Consider the following 20,280-nt stretch of genomic DNA (forward strand, 5'->3'; position numbering starts at 1 on the left):
GAAAAACATTGTTTTAAAACATAGATTTCACCTCACTTGTATACATTTCTTGCATGATTTTTAGCTTATCTTTTCCTCATGTATTGAAAATTTTTGGTTATTTATAGTTTTTCCTATCTGCTGCTATGTCCCAATAAATTTTTTCTGTTTTTTCTAGATTATTTGATATACATATCTATTCATTACAAAACTTTTTCTAGATATTTGTTGCTATCAGCAGCATACTTATCTATTTCCCTAGTCTACTTATTTTTAAGTAGAAAAAGTTAGTTATAATGAGTTCTACATTAGTCATAAAAATTGCAAATATCTTTGAAATTGTCTGCAAATACATCAGATATAGAATATTTAAATTCACAGAAAAAGTCAATTTCTTATGTACCTAAAACATACAAATGCACAAAAATGACAAAATTTTTTTGAAACTCGGATCTATTCTTTCTTATTTCTTGGAACACAGAAGAGAGAATGTAAAATTCTTGTACTTGTAATAATGCTTTGCAAGCATGCTAAGTCGCTTCAGTCATGTCCGGCTCTTTGCGACACTATGGACTGTGGCTTGCCAGGCTGCTCTGTCCATGAGATTCTTCAGGCAAGGATATTGGAGTGGATTGCCACGCCTTTCTCCAGGGAATCTTCCTGACCCAGGGATTGAACCCAGATCTCTTATTATTTCCTGCATTGGCAATCAGGTTCTTTACCACTAGCACCACCTGGTAATAAGGTTTTAAAATCTGTGCTGGAGAAGACTCTTGAGAGTCCTTGGACAGCACGGGGATCAAACCAGTCAATCCTAAAGGAAATCAGTCCTGAATATTCATTGGAAGGACTGATGCTGAAGCTGAAGCTCCAATACTTTGGCCACCTGATGTGAAGCAACACATCATCTGAAAAAGATGATGGGAAAGATTGAGGGCTGCTGGGAAAGATTGAGGGCAAGAGGAGAAGAGGACAACAGAGGATGAGATGGTTGGACGGCATCACTGACTCAATGGACATGAGTCTGAGCTAACTGTGGGAGATAGTGAAGTACAGGGGAGCTTGGCATGCTGCAGTCCATGTGGTCACAAGGAGTCAGAAGAGACTTAGTGACTGAACAACAAATTATTGTTTCATTCGCTGGCCAAAGGTTTCTTATGTACTTCTCCCTTTGTCTTATGAAAAAGGCCTTATAACAAAAAGACTAAATGTATTCTACAAAGAAAAAAGTTGCTTAACAGAAAATAGAAAGCCTGCAATTGTCATCACATTGGGTTCAGTATTTTAATTATATTTTAAAACATAACTTAGTGACTGTGTGTTTAGATATTAACTCTGCATGATAAATCAGAGCCAGCTGACTCTTAGATATAGACAGTCTTTTAGAACCATGATACTAATTATTAGCTAAGAATTCTTGGAACTTTAGAGTTCAGGTCAAATTCATTTGTACAATATCAAACATGGTAATGTTCCTTTAACATGACTTTTTTTTTTTTAAACGAATTTTATATAGTGCCAAAACATTTTAAATATGTAATAACCATTAATGCATTCATGATATTGTTCGTAGTATTTTTTTCCCTTTTAACTCTGACTTGCAGGTGAAAATGGAGAGTTGCCAATAGTACCCTTGAAAAACTGTCATTTAGCTGCTCTGATCCTCAATAGTCAAATACTGAGGTAGAGGAGGAGTAGGTGACACAAGGAAAAATGGAGGTGAGGGAGAACAGTAGGAGAAAGAGGGAAATTAGAATTTGTGAGTGGTCATTTGATTTGGCCAGTTCCTTGTACTACCAGAGACACGTTCTTCCACTTTCTAATCATTGTTGGGTCTACTTGGGATTTTAGTGATTGGGAACAACCTGTCACATTGAGTTTGATAAAAAAATTCAGAAGTCAAAAAGTTAAAAAAATAGTTGGCAAATATGACTGCGTTAATTCCCACAAAAGTTTTAGTTTCTTTTTTTTTAAAATTCTATCACAAATAAAGTCAAAAGAAAAATTAGGTGACAAGCAGTATTATCTACAGGGGTAATATCTTTAATTTGTAAAGAGGTTTTATAAGTCAGTAAGCAAATACCCATGGCATCCAGTCCCGTCACTTCATGGCAAATAGATGGGGAAACAATGGAAACAGTGAGAGACTCTATATTTTTGGACTCCAAAATCACTGCAGATGGTGACTACAGCCATAAAATTAAAGGACACTTACTCCTTGGAAGAAAAGTTATGACCAACCTAGATAGCATTTTAAAAAGCAGAGATGTTCCTTTACCACCAAAGGTCCATCTAGTCAAACGTATGGTTTTTCCAGTAGTCATGTATGGATGTGAGAGTTGGACTATAAAGAAAACTGAGTGCCGAAAAATTTATGCTTTTGAACTGTGGTGTTGGAGAACACTCTTGTGTCCCATAGACTGCAAGGAGATCCAACCAGTCTATCCTAAAGGTTATCAGTCCTGAATATTCATTAGAAGGACTGACGCTGAAGCTGAAACTACAATACTTTGGCCACTTGATGTGAAGAACTGACTCATTTGAAAAGACCCTGATGCTGGGAAAGATTGAAGGCAGGAGAAAAAGGGGACAATGGAGGATGAGATGCTTGGGTGGCATCACCAATGTGATGGACATGAGTTTGTGTAGGCTCCAGGAGTTGGTGATGGACAGGGAAGCCTGGGGTGCTACAGTCCATCAGGTCGCAAAGAGTCAGACACGACTGGGTGACTGAGCTGAACTGAAGCAAATACCCTTAAGGTAACTGCCTGCTTTATTTTAAAGGTTGGCATGACTTATGGTTTTATTTTATTTTTAAAGATCAAACTGGAGGAATCGATTTGAAAAAGTCAATGGTAAAAGTTCAGATGATCAGAAGATCTTGAAACATTTGAGGAGAAAAATGATGACGGTTTAGACAGGGGAGTTAAAATGAATATAATGAATATAATTTAATAAATGGAATATTTTGGAAGAATACAAAGTAGTATATAGAAAAAGACTGAGGAAAAAGAAGGTACTAAGTTTCTGGCTGAAAATGCTGAGGCAAAAGAAATGCCATTAGCTGGGGATGGGGAATAGGTTTGGAAACAGAAGAATTGAAATATCTGTGAAATATTAAAGAGAAAGATATCAAGAAGGAAGCTGGTCTATCAATAGAGAATTCAGAGAAACCTGGGCTTCTTTATTGGCTCACCAAGTTTCCCTTTCTTGCTGCCACCTGCTCTTCTCTGTAGACTTCAGTCCTTTCACTGCTCTGAGACCTCTTTCCACAATATCCAAAAGCAAACTACTTGTGTATCTAAGCAGTTTTACCCACTGTATGCCCAAATGACTTTCTTTTTGATTCTGATGTTTGGTTAAGTAATGAGCAAAGACAATGAAAATATTGGATTTTGAGGGGTAGCTTATTATAAGATATGTAGTTTCAAAAACTTCATCATAGATATTTCCATAAAAAGATAAAAGCAAAGGATTAAAGAAAAGATTCTAATTATCTTAGGCCCATTGGAGACTGATATTTCTTATGATACAGATTCCTGCTCTGGGCATTTAGGCTGGTGTTTATTGTCTTTGCCACTTTAGACAAAGGCACATGGAGGGAGACAGCTTGTTAAACAAGAGTAACTGGTGTTGCAGACTCCTAGGTCACTACATTTCCCTCTTGTGATATGTACTTTTGCTTTCAAATAAACGCTTTTATCATCTTGTTTTTAGAAAAACAACTTGAAGTATGTTAATAATTCCCACAGCAAGATGACCTCACTAAAGGAAGTTTTTTTTAATGGGCTATTGCAGTCCATGGGATTGGTTATCTGAGATTTGGGGGCATGTAGTATGGTATTCAAACATTGTCTTATGGGCTCTTGTGACTCAATCTTTTTTTTTTTTTTAAAGCCAATAGGTTTTGGAGGCTTCTTTTCTTCAACCTATTATTGCTCCCCTGTGATTTCGCTCAAAACTGTTATGTGGAATTTAATCACATGAAGCAAAAAATTAAATATAGATATTAGCATTCAGAGTTAAAGGGATTCTGGGCTAAAGTATTTATAGAATTGAGATGACAAGATTCTGTAATAGCCTATATGGGACAAGAATCTGAAAAAGAATGGATATATGTATATGTAGAATTGAATCACTTTGCTATACACCTGAAACTAACACAATATTGTAAGTCAGCTATACTCCAATATAAAAGAATTAAATTAAAAAAAAGAGCTTGGAGTTTGTATATGAGATTCTAAAATCTGAAATAAAACATTAGACTTATTTGATTATTGTCACTGCTAACACGTCGATGCTTACCAGGTGAAGGTAAGCATATAGCTAAATTATTTTGAAAAAATAGATATGGTGATAGAGAATAGAATCGGGCAAAAAATTGTCATTTTAATAACAATAGATTTTGCATTTATCACTTCGAAAACTCTTGTCAAGCCTTGTATATACATTGATACACTATAGGAAGATGTTTTAAAAGGCATAAGATTCTATGAGTAACACAAAAAAGTAATTAGTAATTTTTATATTTTAAAATGCGGATGTGGATGTCTTACCTTTACTAAATAATACAATATATCTCATGCAGCTATCATTGAATGTGACTACAGACACAGAAAAATTTTCTCAGTTTCTGAGATCTGGCCATAAACTTCATTTCTAGGGTTCTTACAAGAAATCACAGATCATTTCAATTTTATTTTGAATGACACAATTATCACCACACATTTAAATAAAAATATAAATTGCTTTTCAAATTCTGTATACAGAAGTATATGTATAGAATTTGGAATGCAATTTTATATCTGTATTTCTTTTTAGAAAACAAGAAAGACTAGGTTTTTAGTGTGTGTCCATATTTTAAGACTGAATTCCGTTCCGTTCCGTTCAGTCGCTCAGTCGTGTCTGACTCTTTGCGACCCCGTGGACTGTAGCCTACCAGGCTTCTCCGTCCATGGGATTCTCCAGGCAAGAATACTGGAGTGGGTTACCATTTCCTTCTCCAGGGGATCTTCCCGACCCAGGGATCGAACCGGGATCTCCCACATTGGAGGCAAACGCTTTAACCTCTGAGCCACCAGTGAAGCCCAATTAACAGACTGAATTAACAGCTTTCTAAAATTGTTTAAGCCTATGAGGCAGATTATTGTTCAAAAAAGTCGATTATGCCAATTTCATAGTAAGGTTAAAAGCTAAGTTTCCATTATTTAGTTTCTAATAAACCAGCCAAAATTATACTGATGTTTTTCAAGAGAATGCTTATTTCACATAAACAATTTATTGCACGTTTGCTATTCCTTTTGTCTGAAGTAGATTTCCTCAAGGCTTGCTCTTCATTTTCTTTAGTTGCTGCTGAAATGTAACCTACCCAGAGAGGCTTTTATGATCACTTGGTTAGTCCATATTCCTTTGCCCTGCTTTATTTTCTCTGAAGCACTTCTCACTAAATGACATATTTTGTCTCCATTGCCTCTGCCAGTCCCACCATTTCTTTAGGATATAACCAAATGAAGGTGGGGCACATTTCCCCTCCTTTTTTTCACATTGCTTTGGCTCCAGAGTCCATAAGGTTGAATGGTGCAGAGCAGGCAATTTGTATTATTTGTTGAGTTAATATATAAATTATGTTTTCAGTTGACTTTGGAAAAACACTTTTGTTATTGTGAAAAACTCATCAGAGAAAGAAGAGATTAAAAAATGACCAGCAAACATAAGTGGTACAAATATGTTTAAAGAACAAACATATCACAGTAATTAAATTACATTCAGTTCCATCTTTGAAGTGCTTTGAAGGTCTGATTAAATAATATTATATTCAACTATTGTGAAAAGGAGATCATATGGAGAGAAATAAAGAGTGATTGAAAAGAACATATGCTTCTGAGGTTCTCGGAAAACATTTTAACTACTAAATCATATAAAACTCAAATTGTTTTAATATAGAAAAGTGAAAGTAATTTGTCACTCATAGTAGCTTAACTTGTTACAAATTAATTTCTCTCTCTTATTATCACTGCAGATTTTCTCAAATGCATGGACACATCTCACTTATTTCTCCAATGTCATTGCAAGAGTAACTGGTCTGATTTTCATCTCTTTGCACTTGGCCTAAATTTCTTGTCCCTCCAAGATTCTGTAAAAGGCATCAGATTCATCTTTTGAATTTGTAATCTGAATGTATAAGTATGGTACATGGGACTTTCAAAGTGCTATTGAGATCTTGCACACTTCTATAAAAAGTGTATTGGTATATAATATCAAATCAAATTTTCCCTTCCTTCCATATTGACAACTATTAATTGGGTAAATCTTTATCCATCTTTTATCTAGCCAATCCATAAATGCAAAAGTAAATGACAATTTGTATAGTTGTGTAACACAAGGAAAATATAAATTCCTAGAAATAATAATAATACCCTTATCTGTTATTTTTTTAAATAATTTTTTTTTTTCTTTAGATAACTTGAGCAGCCCAGATTCAGTTAATGGATGGATCAATAAGTTAGTGGTTACTGAATTCATTTTGTTGGGCCTGTCTAGCTCTCGGGAACTCCAGCTCTTCCTTTTCTTTGTCTTCTCTGTGTTTTATGGTGCTGCAGTGTTGGGAAACATTCTTATCATTCTCACAGTGATTACAGACTCTCGATTGCATTCTCTGATGTACTTTTTTCTTAGCAATCTCTCCTTCATTGATGTCTGTCAGGCTACATTTGCCACTCCCAAGGTGATTGCAGATTTCCTCAGTGAACACAAGACCATCACTTTCAAGGGATGCATGTCACAGATTTTTTTCTTGCATGTTTTTGGGGGCAGTGAGATGGTACTTCTTATTGCCATGGCCTATGATAGATATATCGCTATATGCAAACCTCTGCATTACATGACCATCCTGAGCCGAAGACTGTGCACTGTCCTGGTGGGGGTCTCCTGGGCCATTGGCATCTTGCTTGCACTCAGCCAGTCACCTGGTATTCACAATAGATCTTCCTTTCTGTGGACCCAACAAGGTAGACAATTTCTTTTGCGATCTCCCCCTCGTGATTAAACTTGTCTGCTTGGACACCTAGGTTTTAGAGATCCTGGTGCTCACAAGTAGTGGCCTGTTGTCACTTATCTGTTTTCTCCTTTTGCTCATTTCTTACACTATCATCCTTGCTACTGTCCATCGCCAAGCCTCTGGTGGGACATCCAGGGCACTTTCCACTCTGTCTGCCCACATTACTGTTGTAGTTCTGTTCTTTGGCCCATTAATCTTTATCTACATTTGGCCCTTTGAAAGCTTCACAGTTGATAAATTTATCTCTGTGTATTTTACTGGATTCACTCCTCTTCTTAACCCTATGATTTACACCCTAAGGAATAAAGATGTAAAGGAAGCCATGAAGAAACTAAGGAACCAACATGTGGGTTCCAAGGAAGCCTTTTAGACAACTGTGATGAAGCAACACAAGTCCTTTCTTCTTGTTCTTTGTAATGCCCATGTGTAGTTGTTATCACTGTGTTTCTATCATAATTAGTCTTTCCGGTTATAGGACCTGATTTGTCACTCTAAAGTTGGCAAATGCAATGCAGAACTGCATATTATGTTACCAGTTTTGATATTCTGTGGCTTACTTCATCTTCCCTGAAATGGTAACTGTGCTGTGCTGTGCTTAGTTGCTCAGTCATATCTGACTCTGGGACCCCATGGAGCCTGCCAGGCTCCTCTGATTCTCCAGGCCAGAATACTGGAGTGGGTTGTTATGCCCTCCTTCAGGGGATCTTCCCAGCCCAGGTATTGAACCCAGGTCTCCCACATTGCAGGCAGATTCTTTACTGTCTGAGACACAAGGGAAGCCCCCAAACAGTAGCTACATACATTAAAATTTATAATGTCCTTTATATAAGTCTTGTTAAAAAATCTTGCAACCTTTTAAAGATATCTCCATATTAAATCAGATTAGCAAACACATCTAACTTGACTGGAGTAGCATAGAAAGCAATTTAGTGCTAAAAATAGAAACTGCTTTGACATTATAAGCTAAATGAAAATTGCTTTCATAAGTTATAGTTTATAATTATTTCAGCTAATAACTTGATTCCTATAAGTAGTTGCAAATATTCCACATTCATAAATAAGGCAATACTGTTCATAAATTTTAAATTATATTTATTATTTATGTTAAATTTTAAATACCCCAAATACTATAGTATTAATGATAGGACTGAGTTTTGATGCTCTGAATTTGAAGCAAATAACATATCAATAGCATCATCACGGAGAAGGCGATGGCACCCCACTCCAGTACTCTTGCCTGGAAAATCCCATGGACCGAGGACCTGGTAGGCAGCAGTCCATGGGGTTGCGAAGAGTGGGACATGGCTGAGTGACTTCACTTTCACTTTTCACTTTCATGCATTGGAGAAGGAAATGGCAACCACTCTAGTGTTCTTGCCTGGAGAATCCCAGGGAGGGCAGAGCCTGGTGGACTGCCGTCTATGGGGTCGCACAGAGTCGGACACGACTGAAGCGACTTAGCAGCAGCAGCATCACCAAGGCCATAATTCAAATTATAAGAGTAGTCTTATGCTTTCTGGGACAACTGTCATAGCACTTTACAGATTTTATTTATATCATTGATAATAAACCTACCAGCTAAAAATAATTATAGGATATCTAAACAGGCTGATTGCAGCCGTGAAATTAAAAGACGCTTACTCCTTGGAAGGAAAGTTATGACCAGCCTAGACAGCATATTAAAAAGCAGAGACATTACTTTGCCAACCAAGGTCCGTCTAGTCAAGGCTATGGTTTTTCCCGTGGTCATGTATGGATGTGAGAGTTGGACTGTGAAGAAAGCTGATCGCTGAAGAATTGATGCTTTTGAACTGTGGTGCTGGAGAAGACTCTTGAGAGTCCCTTGGACTGCAAGGAGATCCAACCAGTCCATTCTAAAGGAGGTCAGTCCTGGGTGTTCATTGGAAGGACTGATGCTAAAGCTGAAACTCCAATACTTTGGCCACCTCATGCAACGAGTTGACTCATTGGAAAAGACTCTGATGCTGGGAGCGATTGGGGGTAGGAAGAGACGGGGACGACAGAGAATGAGGTGGCTGGATGGCATCACCGACTCGATGGACATGAGTTTGAGTGAACTCCGGGAGTTTTAAGAAAATGGCAGGTTACAATCCATAGGGTTGCAAACGAGACATGGCTTTGCGAAGAACAACAGCAATAAGGAATTGAGACTCAGAGAGTGCAATGAAGTCGTGTAGTTCAAGGATGGAGTGGCTACATAACAATGCTTCTCCAGGGATACAGTGGGAACCCACCTCTAAAGTATGAGGAAAGTAGAGTTATTGTTGGAAACTGGTCACCAGCTTGGAGTCAGGGCAATACAAGGACACCAGGTCAGAGGACGACAATAAGAGAAAACAGGGAGCAAGGCAGAGAGTTGCTAGCAGGCAGAAAATGGGAATTCCACAAACGTTTGTGTTGGTGGACGAGGAGAAAAGTGTGTAATTCCAAGCAAGCTGCTAAGTCTCAAGCACAGTACAACCACCAAAATGCGAAGATCTTGATATTTGGAGTTCTGTTATATCTCAATCAGGAAATTTTTCCTATGACTCAAGAAGGCAGGAATCCCAAGAAGGTATCGGACACTAGACCCTGAGAGTGGACCGCAGTGCTGGAGAAGCGCATGGCTGAATGGGAACAAGACCGTAGCTTTGAGGAAGGTGATTTGTTTGTTTTCAATCTAGAGGAGGGAAACGTTCAGTGTTTCCTCAGGATATTGGAAAGGGTTGAAAGATTGTCTATAACTGAAGTGGTGAATAGGTCAGATATTTGTAGTTAGACAACAACATGAGTCTAGATGTGAGAAATTATAATAACAAGAAACTCTGCTCTTTAGGTACCGTGGGCAGACAGGATGGAGACTGAGAACAGTACTGTGGTGACAGAATTCATCCTTGCTGGTCTGACCCAGTCTCAAAATATTCAGCTTCTGGTGTTTGTGCTAGTCTTACTTTTCTGCATCATCATCCTCCCTGGAAATGTCCTCATCATCCTCACCATCAGGTCAGACCCCGGTCTCACGGCCCCCCTCTACTTCTTCCTGGGCAACATGGCCTTCCTGGATGCATCCTACTCCTTCACTGTGGCTCCCAGGATGCTGGTGGACTTCCTCTCTGAGAAGAAGGTGATCTCCTATAGAGGCTGCATCACTCAGCTCTTCTTCTTGCACTTCCTTGGAGGAGGGGAGGGATTACTCCTTGTCGTGATGGCCTTTGACCGCTACATTGCCATCTGTCGTCCTTTACACTATTCAACTGTCATGACCCCTAGAGCCTGCTGTGCCTTGCTGTTGGCTCTGTGGCTTGGAGGCTTTGTTCATTCCATTATCCAAGTGGCCCTCATCCTGCGCTTGCCATTCTGTGGTCCAAACCGACTGGACAACTTCTTTTGTGATGTGCCGCTGGTCATCAAGCTGGCCTGCACTGACACCTTTGTGGTGGAGCTCCTGATGGTCTTCAACAGTGGCCTGATGACCCTGCTGTGTTTCCTGGGGCTTCTGGCCTCCTATGCAGTCATCCTCTGCCGTGTGCATGGTTCCTCCTCCGAGGGGAAGAGCAAGGCTCTGTCCACATGCACCACCCACATCATCGTTATATTTCTCATGTTCGGGCCTGGCATCTTTATCTACACCCGCCCCTTCAGAGCCTTCCCAGCTGACAAGGTGGTTTCTCTCTTCCACACAGTGATCTTTCCCCTGTTGAACCCTGTGATTTATACTCTTCGCAACCAGGAAGTAAAAGCATCTGTGAAAAGGCTCTTTAGTCAGCACTTAGCCTGATAAAAAGTGGGAAAAATGAATATGAAAATAATGACTGGAGAATTTCGTGTGAAATTAAGGTATTCTCTTTCCAAACACTACTTTTATTGATCACCTCCTATTTGTTGAGACTGTACTAGGCCTTGGGAGTAAGAGCTACTACTGGGACAGCTAAAGTCACTGTTCTCTGAAGTTACAATCTAGTAGGAATAGACAGCCAATAACGTAGAAAATAAACAGTATAGTTTCAAGAAGATATATATCCCTGAAGGTACTAAAAATAAAGGCAAAATATTCAATAGCAAGTGTGAGATGGGGGTAGTGAATTTACTTTTAGTCTTGAAGTAGGTCCTTTAAAGGAGGTGATGTTTTGGCTGATATCTGGATAAACTGAATATGCCAACTGTGCAAACATGGGCAGGCAGAGCCTTCCAGGCAGATGGAACAGGTATGGCAAAAATCTGAAGACAGTAATGAACTTGGTATATTTGATGAGCACAGCAAAGGTCAAATTGCCTGGGATTTAATAAGTGACTGTATAAGCGGTTGGCATTCATGTTGGAGATACTGACAATGTCCAGCACATAGACGGCGTTATGGAGTGAACATAAAGAGCTTCATTTTAAATAATGACAATAAGAATCCACTCTAAACAGCAGAGCAATTTCTCTAGTAAGGTTCAAAAGGGATTCAGGGCTGTAAACTCAAGATTCTGAAGACATCAAAGAGTTGAAAATATTATTAAAAGGGAAATGTTATGCGTACATCTTCGAAAGGAATTAAACTCTAAATTTTTCTTCAATAATCACATAGAGGAAGGCAAATAAAGCAGGTCATTTTCATATAAAAAACGTCGTGGAAACATCACTGTCTTTTTTGCCATGACTTCATAATTAGTCCTATCAGATATTTATGACTCCTAACTGTTTAGAGCAACCCACTCCAGTGTTTTCGCCAGGAGAATCCCAGGGACAGGGGAGCCTGGTGGGCTGCCGTCTATGGCATCGCACAGAGTCGGACACGACTGAAGTGACTTAGCAACTGTTTATTGATCTCATCTGTAATTGACTTCACACTGAGTGTGATCCTGACGGTTCTTTGGTGTAACAATCAGGAATCTATTGCATTCTAATTACTTAAAAATGATTTAATATAGAGAATTACATGCTTATGAAACAGTTTCAAAGCTTGGAAGAACAGATTATAAACTGGATATCCAGAGATGACTCCCAGAACAGCACAGGAGACCTAGACTACAAAGAGAGCTCTTCTTGCTACAACCTTTGTCACCTGTTGTCTGAAAAATACCACCATGTTAGCCTAGGACCAGGGTCAAGATGTTGATCCACAGCCACTCTGTACTTATCAGATCTTCTCAAGATAACAGAAGCCTCTCCTGGTACTGCCTCTCTGCCAATGGCTTAACCAACTGAATGGGTAGCATCCAAAACAAACCTGGAACCAAAATGCATGGGATTAATTTTTTATATTTTATTTTAAATAATCAAAATTAAAATGCTTATGATTTAATATAAATATAAATATGGTTTAAAATAAACACAAATCACACACATAGTAAAATATGCATATTATGGAAAAGAGCATTTTCTTTTCTGAAATATCTCCTTCTCAATCCTACTTTCTATCACGGCTTCCCTGATAACTCAGTTGGTAAAGAATCTGCCTGCAATGCAGGAGACCCTGGTTTGATTCCTGGGTCAGGAAGATACGCTGGAGAAGGGATAGGCTACCCACTCCAATATTCTTGGGCTTCCTTTGTGGCTCAGCTGGTAAAGAATCTGCCCGCAATACGGAAGACCTGGGTTGGGAGGATCCCCTGGAGGAGGGCATGGCAAAGCACTCCAGTATTCCTCCCCCCACGGACAAAGGAGCTTGGCGGGCTACAGTCCGTGGAGTCACAAAGAATCACACAACACTGAGCAATTAAACACAACACAGCACAGCTACCTGTGTATCTACTCACTTACCTGCATCTCTCCTGAGACTGGGTGACCTGATGCTTCTCCTACAAAAGCTGATTCCTCCATCTGTGCATCAGACTCCATTCCATCTTTCCTACAAAGGACCATTACTCCTTTCTCTCTTCTGAACCATTAACTTTTTCCTTCCTATTGCATCCCCTTGGCATATGTTTCTTTGACCTTAAATAAAATCATTTTGTCAGCTTTCTCCTTCCACATCTTATCTCATTTTTTCTTCCCCTTTAGAGCCAAGCTCAAGAGTGTTTTAGAAATATTTATAGACTTTTAAAGAGCAGCTTTATATTTATAGGAAAGTTGAGCAGAAAATACAGTTTCACCTGCCCCACATCATATATACATACTTTTCCCATTAATATCTTGCATTAGCGTGGTACATCTGCAACAACTGATGAACCAATACTGATACATTATTTTAAAATAAAATCCATAGTTTATATTAGAGTTTGCATTTTCTCTGCAGTTCTATGAATTCTGACAAATACATTTCATCTATTCATCATTTACGGTATCATACAGAGTAGTTTAGGCACCAGAGATCAAATTGCCAACATCCGATTGATCATGGAGAAAGCAAGAGAGTTCCAGAAAAACATCTATTTCTGCTTCATTGACTATGCCAAAGCCTTTGACTGTGTGTACCAATAAATTGTGGAAAATTCAGAAAGAGATGGGAATACCAGACCACCTGACCTGCCTCTCGAGAAACCTGTATGCAGGTCAGGAAGCAACAGTTAGAACTGGACATGGAACAACAGACTGGTTCCAAATAGGAAAAGGAATACGTCAAGGCTGTATATCGTCACCCTGCTTATTTATATGCAGAGTACATCATGAGGAACGCTGTGCTGGAAGAAGCACAAGCTGGAATCAAGATTGCCGGGAGAAATATCAATAACCTCAGATATGCAGATGACACCACCCTTATAGCAGAAAGTGAGGAGAAACTAAAAGCTTCTTCATGAAAGTGAAAGAGGAGAGTGAAAAGTTTGGCTTGAAGCTCAACATTCAGAAAACTAAGATCATGGCATCTGGTCCCATCACTTCATGGGAAATAGATGGGGAAACAGTGGAAACAGTGTCAGACTTTATATTTTTGGGCTCCAAAATCATTGTGGATGCTGACTGCAGCCACGAAATTAAAAGACGCTTACTCCTCGGAAGGAAAGCTATGACCAACCTAGATAGTATATTAAAAAGCAGAGACATTACTTTGGTAACAAAGGTCCATCTAGTCAAGGCTATGGTTTTTCCCGTGGTCATGTATGGATGTGAGAGTTGGACTGTGAAGAAAGCTGATCGCCAAGGAATTGATGATTTTTTTTTTAATTTTTATTTAATAAATGGTACAAAGCACAATGCCAAAAATATTAAGTTAAAATTTCACCAAATGAAAAAATACTATAGAATACACAGTTGTAAAAAGCTACATTAAGTTATTTTACAACTGCCTCAGGCTGCAGAAACAAAAAAAAACCCAATGCCGTACCGAAAGAATTGATGCTTTTGAACTGGGGTGCTGGAGAAGACTCTTGAGAGTCCCTTGGACTGCAAGGAGATCCAACCAGTCCATCCTAAAGGAGATCAATCCTGGGTGTTCATTGAAAGGACTGATGCTAAAGCTGAAACTCCAATACTTTGGCCACCTCATGCGACGAGTTGACTCACTGGAAAAGACTCTGATGCTGGGAGGGATTGGGGGCAGGAGGTGAAGGGGATGACAGAGAATGAGATGGCTGGATGGCATCACCGACTCAATGGACATGAGTTTGAGTGAACTCCGGGAGTTGGTGATGGACAGGGAGGCCTGGTGTGCTGTGATTCATGGGGTCGCAAAGAGTCGGACACGACTGAGCAACTGAACTGAACTGAGATATTCCCTACGATCCCCAAATAGGGCATATCAGTGAAACATTTGCAAGCAAAAATGCATAAAATGAAGCAGCAATTACCTTAGGACATAACTTGCTAATAGATGCACCAATGACCTGAGATAAAACACAGACACTCACAGATACAGTTCACAGGTATGCTGGCCAGATGCTAAGAACCTAAGTGTCGTCCTGGGAAGACGCTTGGCAGTGCCACTTCTTGCTATTCATGGATCTTGATGCCTCTATCACAACTCACTGTAAAATAAATGCCAAACACTATTTTTGCTTTTCTCCTTTTTTTATAAAAACAAATGTCTTCTTTGAATTTAAGTTAGCAAAACAGGCACTAATATAAGTCTTTTTCTGTAAAGCAAACTTTCAATAAGCAAGGGACACTTGTAATTCTTTTAATCTTTACAAAAATCCTATGAGTCATATATTATTATTTTCTCCAGTTTACAGTTGCAAAAAGTGAAGCCCAGAGAGTTTAATTAATATACCCAAGGTCATATTGCTAGAAATTACAAGACATAGTATTTGAAAGCTGTCAGTATGAGTGTAGAGTTTCTTTCCTGTTTCAGGAATTGTGATGATGGTAAACTTCTACTTTTAGAATAAAACTATCATGCTCCGATGCAGAGATGAAAGCCGAGTTATCCAGTTATTAAAAAAATAAATGATTGTATGCAACATGTATTTAATGTGCTAATAAGGAATGTAAGTATGTTGAAAGGGATTTGACACCAAGCTTGGCCTTGCTCATTTTCTCTCCCAATCCTATGATATATTTCTATTTTACTTTACAGGAACATTTCCGACCCAGTTTCAGAAATTTGAAACCATGGACCAAGAAAATAATTCAGGAGTGACTGAGTTTGTGTTGCACAGTCTTTCAGGTTCTCGAGAGCTACAACTTTTCTATTTTGCATTATTTACACTTTTCTATTTATCTGTTGTGCTGGGGAACCTGCTCATAGTGCTCACAATCTTCTCTGAACCCTCCCTACACACAGCCATGCACTTTCTACTCAGTAACCTCTCCTTCACTGACGTGTGTCTGTCCACCTTTGCTTCCCCCAAAATGATTGCTGACTTCCTCGTGGAGCACAAGACCGTCTCCTTTGAAGGCTGCATGGCCCAGATATTCTTCCTGCATGTCTTTGCCGGTGGTGAGATGATGCTCCTTGTGGCCATGGCATACGATAGATACGTGGCCATATGTCGCCCCTGCATTATGTCACCATCATGAATGTGCGCAAGCGCATCAGCCTCATGGTGGCTCCTGGCTCACTGGGGTTCTGCACTCAGTCGGTCAGTTGGTCTTCACAGTAAACCTCCCATTCTGTGGCCCCAACAGAGTGGACAGTGTTCTCTGTGACCTGCCCCTGGTTATCACACTTGCCTGCACAGACACCTTCACTCTGGAGGTCCTGATGCTGTCAGACAGCGCTCTAATGGCCGTGTGCTCCTTTGGGCTCTTGCTGGTCTCCTGCACGGTCATCCTGGGCACTGTGCGGCGGCGTTCCTCAGCGGGCATGGCCAAGGCAAGGGCCACCCTGACTGCCCACATCGCCGTAGTAACCCTCCTCTTCGGGCCCTGCATCTTCATTTACGCCTGGCCTTTAGCAGTCTCCCAGTGGATAAGCTCCTCTCAATATTTTATACAGTTTTCACTCCTCTTTTAAACCCCTCGATCTACACCTTGAGAAATAAGGAGGTGATATCAGCAGTGCAGAAACTGGGGCACCGACAGGCGCGTTCCCAGCGGTCTTCCAGTTCTCCTTTGGGGCGAACACAGCCCGTGATGATAGCCAGGTCGGTGTGCCCTCTTCTGTGAATTACTGCTGTGTCTCAGATACCATCGGACACATTTTCTTCCTTTTCCTATCTTTTGCTTATAGAACAGCAAACTAGCTATCTTAGGTAACAGAAGAATAAGACACCCTGTCTTTTGCTTGTGAAATAATTTTTTTAAATTTCATGGCAAAATTATTTATAATGTTGGGAAGGGGTGGGGCATATTTTTCCTATTAACCCTTGTGAGGTCTTGTGGATAAACTAGTAAAAAAACTGACACAAAGATTAACAGGGGAAAAAGAAACACATTTTAATTCATCCACATGAAGGTCTCACAGAGATGAAACCTAATAAGAGGCCAAAGTAGGCAGCTTTTATAGATTTTCGACAAAAAACAAACAAACAAAAAACAACAAATTTGTGAGGAATTGCAGGACAAAGAAACTTAGGATTTGGGTGCCCAGTTAGTGAAGAATCTAAGCAGAGTTTGCACTTGGGACAGTAAAGTAAAGAAGTAACAAGGTTTGCTTCTGTAGGCTTCTTGGTCCAATTCCCTGTCTTTGGTGATACGTGTGTCTTTCTACCTCCAGATACAGAGGGTGCAACCCCTCATATAAGAGAGTTCCTACTTTCAGCAGGCAGAAATGTGGGTCAGAGTGTCCTTCTTGCATTGGTCATTTCTTAAGTAACTTTAACAATCAAGATAGTAACTTTAATAATCTGTATGCCATTGAGGCACATTTTGAGGCCTACTATGGACACCAACATTAATATTAAAAGTCTTCATTTTCTAAGGGAACCCTTGTAGATTATTGATGGAAATGTAAATTGGTGCAGTAAAAACAGTATTAAAAAAAACTAAAGATAGAACTGCGATATGATTTATCAATTCCACTGTACACACACACACACACATCTGGAAAAAATGAAAGCACTAATTCAAAAAGATATACACACCTTGATATTCATAGTAGCCCTGTTTACAATAGCCATTATTAGAAGTAACCCAAGTGTCCATCAATAGATAAATGAATAAAAAAGATGTTTTATATATATATAATATATATAAAACAATAACAATAATATATATTAATATTAATATAAAATATTAAATAAATATGTTAAATTTATTAAATTTATATTATATTAAATACATATTAATAAATATATAAATTATATACAAAATATATAAATATAAATAAATAATATTAATATATTAAATAAAATATAAAATATTAATATAAAATAATAAATTGTATATATATAAAACAATGGAATATTACTCAGCCATATAAAAGAATGAAATTCTGCCTTTTTTAGCAATGTGGATGGACCTAGAAAATATTACATTTAGTAAAATAAGTTAGTCGCAGAAAAACAAATACACTATGATATTACTATGTGCATTATTTAAAAAATAATACAAATGAAGGCATACAGTAAAACAGAAACACACTCACAGATATAGAAAGCAAACTAGTGATTACGAGTGGGGAGAAGAAATGGGAGAGGGGCCTGTTAGGGGTCTGGAATTAAGAGATACAAATGACTGTGTGAAAGTGAAAGTGAAGTCGTTCAGTCATGTCCGACTCTTTGCGACCCCATGGACTGTAGCCTACCAGGCTTCTCCATCCATGGAATTTTCCAGACAAGAATACTGGAGTGGGTTGCCATTTCCTTCTCCAGGGTATCTTCCCAACCCAAGGATCCAACCCAGGTCTCCAGCATTGCAGGGTGTCTGAGCCACCAGGGAAGCCAAAAATACACAAATGACTGTGTATAAAATAGATATGCAACAGGGATACACTGTATAGTACAGAGTATTATAGCCATTATCCTGTAATAACTTCTAATGAAATATAAACTGTAAAAATACTGAATCAGTATGCTGTACTCCTGAAGGTAATATAATATTGTAAATCAACTATACGTCAATAAAAGTCTTCTTTTCCTAAAAAAAAGTGATCAAATTCAAGCTTCTTCCAACCTACTTGGTAAATATGGAGATGTACAAAATACCAATATGTATAATATGCAAATCGTATTTTCAAGTTTTAGGATAGTAATTAATTTACAGTTATTTTCTAGTCATCATTTTATCTGGTATCATTATTGTCATAAATTTTATAGATGAGGAAAACTTGTCACAGTTCTCACCATTTTAGTTGACAGAATAAGTCCTTCTGATTGTAGACCTCATTCCCTGTCTCTTCTTTCTTCATATATGTATACAAACACAAACAACTGTTATACAAACACAAACAACTGTATTCCTTGCTATTCAAGCTATTTTTATCTGCACTAAGGACTGTGAAGAAAGCTGATTGCCAAAGAATTGATGCTTTTGAACCGTGGTGTTAGAGAAGACTCTTGAGAGTCCCTTGGACTGCAAGGAGATCCAACCAGTTCATTATCCTAAAGGAGATCAGTCCTGGGTGTTCATTGGAAGGACTGATGCTGAAGCTGAAAGTCCAATACTTTGCCCACCTGATGCGAAGAGCTGACTCTCTGGAACAGACCCTGATGCTGGGAAAGGTTGAGGGCAGGAGGAGAAGGGGACAACAGAGGATGAGATGGTTGGATGGCATCACCGACTCAATGGACATGAGTTTGAGCAAGCTTCAGGAGTTGGTGATGGACAGGGAGGCCTGGCGTGCTGCAGTTCATGGGGTTGCAAAGAGTCAGACACGACTGAGTGACTGGACTGAACTGAAGTCCTGCTGAGTTTGAGTTCACAGTCAAACTCACAAAACACGAGGAACATATCCCCAGTAAACAAGAGTCAACAGACAAAATAGATTAACCTCTCCCTCAAATCAGTAGTAAATCTATTAGATATATAAGAAATATGTTCAAAATGACTAAATATATATAGCAAATAAAAAGGAGAAAATATTACCATCATAAAGTAAAAGCAGGTGACTTCTGCTTAGGGTAAAAAGAATAGACATAATTTTCCATAGTCCTCCTGCTAAATACAATTATAATAGTGGACATAATCTACAAAACGAACATTATAAGAAGGGAGACTGGATAGGGGCCCAAGGAATGACATGATATAACTTAAAAAGCCAACAACTCAGGAACTCTAATGAGAAAAGAAAAAAAATAAATAAATCCTAACAAAATCTTGTTCATTCAAGCTGAAGAACCAAGAAGGCAGCTGGCAAGACAGAAAACTTCCAAAATAATTTTTCTACTCCAGCCAAACACCATACCAAAAAATCTTTCATCCCACTTCACACTTGCAAAGGCCAATGGATAGCTTAGACTCCTATCCCTGGCCAAACTGTAAAAATGAACCCAAATCCCCCCACCTCCTGAGATGGTGTCAGAGGAGCCAGAGCTCTCATCTGTGTCAGACTATAATCAGTTCCTCCTCCCTTGGTGTAAGTGGGTAGCAGCATCAGCCTCCAATCCCTCCCAGCCAGGTAGTACTGAAGGAGACCTCAGGAGGAGCCAGAACTCTCTCCCACCCAGCAATGACTAGAAGCTCCTCACTCATCCTTGGGTATTGAGAATCCGGACTTCTATCCCCACTGGACCTGAGGAGGCGTTGTTCCCCCATCTTCATTTTTTTCTTTCCTGTCAAAAAAAAATGTGGGTTGAGTCTCTCTTATCATTAAAGATGTCATGCTCATCATATGATTTTTATTGTGCTTTTATTTTACTAACCTTAGAAGAAATGGGTACTAGCTTTTAGGTAGAGAATGAGGCCCAGTGATTCACCATCATTCCCACATACAAATGGAGAAACTGAGATTCAGGAATTGTGTTTTACCCAAAAGAATATGGCTGGTTAGCCCCTAAGTTCAA

At 39.0% G+C, this 20,280-nt stretch overlaps 1 protein-coding gene and 2 pseudogenes across 1 annotated transcript; all 3 read left to right on the forward strand.

The window, feature by feature from the left end:
- The first annotated feature begins 6,481 nt into the window (after window positions 1-6,481).
- LOC148776668 (olfactory receptor 4K1-like) lies at window positions 6,482-7,406 on the forward strand (annotated as a pseudogene).
- A 2,472-nt stretch (window positions 7,407-9,878) lies between these two features.
- On the forward strand, window positions 9,879-10,814 carry LOC148776669 (olfactory receptor 4N2-like). The gene has a single exon (XM_088840367.1). The coding sequence runs from the start codon at window positions 9,891-9,893 to the stop codon at window positions 10,812-10,814; it is 924 nt and encodes a 307-aa protein (XP_088696493.1). The 5' UTR covers window positions 9,879-9,890.
- Window positions 10,815-15,508: 4,694 nt separating this feature from the next.
- On the forward strand, window positions 15,509-16,504 carry LOC148776670 (olfactory receptor 4K15-like; annotated as a pseudogene).
- Window positions 16,505-20,280: the final 3,776 nt, after the last annotated feature.

Source organism: Moschus berezovskii, chromosome 9 (genome assembly GCF_049115385.1).
Source record: "Moschus berezovskii isolate FMDL1 chromosome 9, NW_MosBer_1.0, whole genome shotgun sequence".
NCBI lineage: Eukaryota > Metazoa > Chordata > Mammalia > Artiodactyla > Moschidae > Moschus > Moschus berezovskii.

What these genes read in the sequence shown, in the direction of transcription:
- LOC148776669 (XM_088840367.1), top strand. Translation starts at nt 9,891, where the DNA reads ATGGAGACTGAGAACAGTACTGTGGTGACAGAATTCATCCTTGCTGGT.